Consider the following 6472-nt stretch of genomic DNA (forward strand, 5'->3'; position numbering starts at 1 on the left):
AAATGAATTACTGGAAATAGGACTACTGTAAGTATAGAAAAAAGGAGAGTGGATGGATGGGGAGGGAGGGAGGGAGGGAGGGAGGGAGAGGGAGGGAGGGGAGGGGAGGAGGGGGGGGAGAGGAGAGGGAGAGAGGAGAGGAGAGAGAGAGAGAGAGAGGGAGAGGAGAGAGAGAGAGAGAGAGAGAGAGAAAAAAAGGAGAGAGAAAAGAGAAGATAAAAGAGAAGAGGAGAAAAGAACAAGAAGAAACAAGAGAACAAAAAGAGGGAAAGGTGGAGGAAAAAGATTGAAAGAGGAGAAAAAAGGGGAACTAAAAAGTAAGAGAAAAATGAAGAATGAAGAAAGAGAGACTGAAGGAGGGAGTGTGGAGGAGTAGAGGGGAGAAAACAATCATGGAGTTTCAATGTAAAAACATACACATTATGCCTCAGTAATTCAGACATATTACTTCATTATTCAAAAAGAAGACTTACTTTTTTCTGGCTTATTCTACAATATGCATCCAAATAGCATGAATAAAAATACAATATTACATAAAACTCAAAATGTAACTGAAATAATTAATAGGTTTTCCATACCAGGCTTTGGTAAGGACTAAAGAATTACATAACCATCTCACTCGATATAATAAGGAAAATAAGGTTTAGTAAACAAAACGGAGAATGATTATCTTTCTTCCTTAAATTATTCATTCTTAATACTTAAAGAATTATAGAGAAGAGATGAAAGAAAGACCAAACAAACTGAAAGTAAGCAGACATAAAAGAAAAGAAAAACGAACTAGCGTTCCCTACAAACGAGGCCTTCTGACACAAGGCTATTAACGACTGATGGTATGTCAATAACATATGTTCCGTCCTCTTCGTTATGGCTCACAACTGTAACACTCACTGGTGTATTCTTCGGCAGCAGCTCCGGCAAACGTTCATAGGTCTCCTTTTTCACACCTTCTATGGATATGCCTAGTTGAAGAAAAGATATCATGATTATGATGTCATAATGTTTTCTGTTATAGTGCTGACATTTCTGTCCTTGCAAACAAAGAAATATATTTTTCCCCTTCCTAAAGCATGTCTGTTTGGGTGAAAAAAATTTCTATATGAAAAGTGTGTATATAAAATATCTCCACTCCTTTTACAACATAAAGGACGGCACATAGTTTAATCATCAAAATAAATTTCACTGGTATTTTTAAGTCATTCAGGATTCAGAGAAAGAATAAGAAAAAGATGGTGAAGAGGAAGAAAAAGGCAGAAGAATGGGAAGAAATGGGAGGAGGAAGAGTGGAAGCTGATGTTGAATCCCTGATTCTGATATTTCCTTGAAGTTTGTGTGGAACTGTATCATTCTTTTTCATGTAAGCTGAACACGTCTAAGAATGGAAAAATATGGTTGTGTATGGCATAAACCATAAAGCTGAGGTTCCACAAGTCTTATCTGACTCTGGGACCCGACCCAGGACAAAGGCTGACATACCATACTTTTTTGTCTGGAGAACTAGGGTAAGACCCAAAGCATTTTTTACCCAGATCCAGATTTCTTCTTTCTTTTTTTCAGGTTCATGACAATCTAAAGACTATGTTTACATTTTTGAAGTTTGCTATATATTAATATGAAGTTATAACACATCATTAAAACTACCTGAACAGAGAAGGGTAGACAGTTTGTTCAAGGTGGCTGAGGTGAACTAAAATCATGTCTGTTGTTGAGACATCCACAAAGATACTCTTGGGATTAGCTTCATCTATTCTACCACAAATCTTTTTTAAAATTGTGATTTGGAAAAAAAACTCATATATAAGGCAAAATTTGTACCTTTCAAAATGCAATGAAGAGCAATACATGGTAATTCCAGGAAAGACTCTGGAATCTGACAAAGCCTGTTGTGGGGAACATTTTCATGGTTTCCATAATCAACGAAGAACACAGCTGCAGTTTCAACATCACTACCTATGCACACTCCTCTGTACCACTGATCATCTGGAAGGAGAGAAACAACTTCATATTTAAAGTTTAAATTATGGTGTGAGGATGAACTTAATATTCAGTTGTAGAAAAACTCCCAAATGACTTGTTGCAAATAAGTAAACATGTTAAATACATGACAATATGAACTATGAGGAAAAGAGTTGACTAAGTCATCTATATTTACCAGATTAATATTTTCTTGCTCTGTGATGCACATTTTTTCATTTTCCAAAGGGTTTGCTTTCCAAAATAATGGTAATTTCATTAAGTAAACATAACTCACCTTCACTGAATTTTGCAAGGCACATTTCCCCGACACGTGGTCTATACAACCCAACTCTGCTATTACAGTACTGGTTCATAGTCACACTCAGTTTTTCCAATTTATCATACAAGTCTAAAGACTCCTGGAAGGGTAGAGAATAGGTAATAGAAATACTTTATAGACAGTAGCTATATATGTCCAAATTTTCTGTCAAAAAAAAAAAAAAATTATTAAACATCACATCACCCATACAAAGTGAGGCACATCCTGAAGATTGTATGCAACGGTATGTGTCAACTTCCTCTAAAAATACCAAAACTACAATGGATACCATACAATTCTACACAATCACCTTAACCCATAATTGACGGGTAGCATTCATAGAGGCCGGGGCCTCGCTGCCGGGGGCTTATATCGTCGTCCGAGCATGCGCGACCACTCATGCCAAATACCAGCATCCCATGCCGTTTCTTCGTAATACTACGAAGATATGTTGTATTTTCAATTTTCATTATTTTTTACAGTCTCTACTTGCCAAACTTCCTGATAAATCGAGACTGAAGGGTATTTTTGTTGTTATATAGACTCCATAGTTGTTCATTATTCGGTCTATAGTCCGAATAAAATAAGCAGTGTGTGGCATCATGGAGTTGAAATTGTCGGTTTGTTGCATTTTTTTTTGTTTGTTGCATGGTAAAAATGAGAAAGTGTTAGAACCGACTTAATCACACTTTCACTGGCAAAAAAATAATCTTTTGCCGTGATTGTAACAAAAAAAAAACTCATGGCATGTCCATGCATACTCTATGGCATGTGCGTACGTGCCCCCGGCAGATGGTCCCGACATGTCATGGCATGTACGTACATGCCACCCGTCGGCAATGGGTTAATACATGGCAATAAAACAACACAACACAGATCCTGACTCACGTATGGAACGACACTTATGGCATGCGGGCTGCTTGCTTCCAACACAATGATGATTATGTTGTCAGAAATTGGCAGAGATGTTGATTTACATTCCTCATACATTCTTATCTTATAGGTTGCTGGATGTGTAGGGGGAGAAAATATCTATTACCTTAAAATATTACAAAGAATTACATAAAAAAGTATGGCATAAAACAAATTCTCTCAACTGCAATCCATACATTTTGGTATAATCATGAAATTCCTTCATATATGAAACAGTCATAATTTTTTTACTGTAAAACATTTATCCTTTCCCACCTGGGCCCTAAGCAAGCAAAATATTAAACATAGCTTTTATACAAAGGAAGCCGTTTCATAACCAAAATGAATATTTCAAACTTTGTAAACTCTTTAGATCTAAACTCCTTTTAAAATCTACACTAAAATATCAATTTATAAGATCAACTACAAATATCAACATTTAGATACTACAAAAAACTAGCATGCTGAATACGCAAATGACTCTTCCCCCATCTGAAATGTATAATAATAACTACAATCATATTTAAATCAGAACATTTATTACATACACATCATAGCTTCTATACATAACACCTTCCTATCAATAAAAGAAATAATAATTCATTCTTACCAGAATCTGATGCCACTTTTGATGCTGACAAATGAGCATCATCTGACTTGCATCCACTTGAAGAGGTCTTTGGTGTTGCTGGCTGCTCTGCAATGTCCAGTTGCATATTGCTTGTTAGCTTTACTTTGACAGGTTTTTCTGCTGGCTCACTGTTCCCCAAGGGAAAGGGCTTGCCTGATGAAACTTCTGCTGCAGATATGTTCTCACTGACCACCATATCAGCTCTATCCTGTTTATGAAGTTGCTCTGTTAACACATTTCTCCCAGAAGCATCAAAAAGCTCAAACTCTAATGGTTCTGTTCCTTGAGAATACATAACAAGCTGCTTCTGGCCATCTACAAGAGCCTGCAACTTCATTCTTGCAATGGAATCATTCCTCGAGACATTAGCCACTTTCACCTTTACACAGAATTTCTGATCTCTCATGAAATTGTCTGTAAAGGCACAAATGTTTTCCTTGTGGATCTGCTCTTGGTTGCCAAAATCACAAAGATGAACTGTAATCTGTTCATCATTAACTGCAAGCACTTCACAGCGGTACCACATCTCTTCACTTATAACAAATCCGCAGACCATTTCACCAACAGTGATACTATCAGGAACTTTGCCTGAAATACACAATAAAATGTTTATTAAAGATTAGTTAAGCAAAAAAAAAAAAGGGGGGGACAATTACATAATGCAAATTTGAATTTCCTTTTTTTTTTCTCTTAAAATGTACTAACCTTTCTCACAGTGTTTATTCATATCATACTGCAGCTTCCCAAAAGCATCAATAGTGCTCTCAGACACAATTTGCACATAAAGCATGTTGTCCTCCATTAACCAAATAGGAAGGACTGTATATTCTTTCTCTGGTTCAACACTGGTAGATGGTAGATCACGGGCCCAAAACTTTTTGGCGATACTGGATAATTTATCTTTAGGAGGTGAGAGTACAGCAATTCCTTGTTTACTTTTACCTCCACCTGTGGCTCTGCCTGCATGGGAAGTCTCATCCATGGTTTTAGGAGGGGAATGTTCCAAAGGCTTGTCTGTCTTGTTACCCATTTCTAATCTTTTTTGTGTTCCATCAACTCTGCTCCCAGTGCTGAGGAGAGAACTTCCATTTGCAACCCCAGAAACCAATACTGAATGGGGAATAAATCTACATACATCTGCTACCCTATCTGATGTTTGTTTTGTGGTAGCTACATGGGTTCCCTGAGGTGCATAGCTTTTGTTGAAAGAGTTTTCTGAGTTGTTATTTACTTCAATATCATAAACATTTCCTGTGGGTGTGCTTTGGTGTGTAAGATTAGGAAGGCCAGTGTACCATGACCGTAAAATATAATATGCCAATATCTTGCCAGAATTTTCAGATTTAATACCAATCTTGAGAGAGCTTGTTTTCTTGCCCATTACCTGGATAGTTATCTGCTTGTCAGGAACAATAAGATCCTTCAGTTCTTTCTGATACTCAGGCCTTACCAAAGCATGCAATTTGCCAATCATAGAGTAGCCAGGAAAATCTGTCAAAGGTCCTGGAGGTAAAGGTTTAACTTTGTCAACCTTTTCCACATCTCCAAAATCAATATGACACACAATGTACTCCTCTTCTTCGATATCATGAACATATGCACGGTACCATGACCCATCCTGCCTGGATAATGCAGCTACCAGAGAACCACGTACTGCTTTGAAGTCTGGATCCATGGGTATGCTAGGAAGAACCTCTAGAACTTGGTCAAGAACACTATCTGATGACTCCGCCATCAATGTTAAAGTGAAAGTTCTGTAGTCCCCTTTGTTAGATATAACAGCTCCTTGGTACTCAGAGCCAACCTGAACTTTACCAGCCAGAGTATGTTGTTCTGGAGGTAAACTACCATTGCTTAAGGTAACTTGAGGACTATTACTTAGTGTGTTGAGAGTGGTTTCTTGAGTTTCTGTAAGATTTAATTTATCCAATTTATTAGTAGGGAGAGACTTTGTGTCTGGAGTATTAAGCTCATCATTTCTTGAGCCATTTAGTGACTGATCTCCAGAGCTGTTCTGGCTTCCTTCCCTTGCATCTGTAACTGGATTGAAACTAGGTTCTCCATTGGTAAAATGATCAATGGCATGGTATGGCCTCCTTAATTTACCTGTGGGAATTTTCTGACTGTGACCATTAACCTTCCGGGATGACATCCCTTTCTCTGAGACCTGATTTTTTTCTGATAACTTGGCATCTTTTGTATTTGCTGAATAATCTTGCTCTCTCCATCCAGCTGAAATTTTAGCAACTTGACCATTCTGGTTCAAAGAAGTTCCCACAGCTTCCTGGGGAATACTTCTAATAGTCTCACTGGCCAATGAACCATCATCCTCATTGCTGGAAAATGAAGGATTCTGAAAAGCTGGAGGCACTATCCTGCATTCGTTCCCTCTGTTCCTTTTGTTTTGCATGGACTGACTGACTTCACTGGTGTTGGTCTTTTGGGCATCCAAGAGAAGTGAACTGCTGTAGCTGTCTGCATCTTCTTCTAAAGGGCTGCAAAATGAAAGAATTAAGGAAAGAGGCAATTTTAACTCTTAAAATATTTTTTTAGCAATAAATTGTAAATTTCAACATATCAATATAGGTAAACTGGAGATGGCTACTTGCTTCATTTCTGCATACTGAATAAATATAATGCAAACCAGGTCAGAG

At 37.6% G+C, this 6472-nt stretch overlaps 1 protein-coding gene across 1 annotated transcript in view; it reads right to left on the bottom strand.

The window, feature by feature from the left end:
- Nucleotides 1-368: 368 nt before the first annotated feature.
- Nucleotides 369-6472, bottom strand: part of LOC119583521 — a 20680-nt gene continuing 14576 nt past the window's right edge. The window contains 6 exon segments of the mRNA XM_037932054.1: nt 369-962; nt 1816-1980; nt 2252-2375; nt 3164-3282; nt 3798-4406; nt 4524-6313. Of these exon segments, the coding sequence (XP_037787982.1) occupies nt 781-962; nt 1816-1980; nt 2252-2375; nt 3164-3282; nt 3798-4406; nt 4524-6313 (2989 nt within the window). The 3' untranslated portion in view covers nt 369-780.

Source organism: Penaeus monodon, chromosome 2 (assembly GCF_015228065.2).
Source record: "Penaeus monodon isolate SGIC_2016 chromosome 2, NSTDA_Pmon_1, whole genome shotgun sequence".
Taxonomy (NCBI): domain Eukaryota; kingdom Metazoa; phylum Arthropoda; class Malacostraca; order Decapoda; family Penaeidae; genus Penaeus; species Penaeus monodon.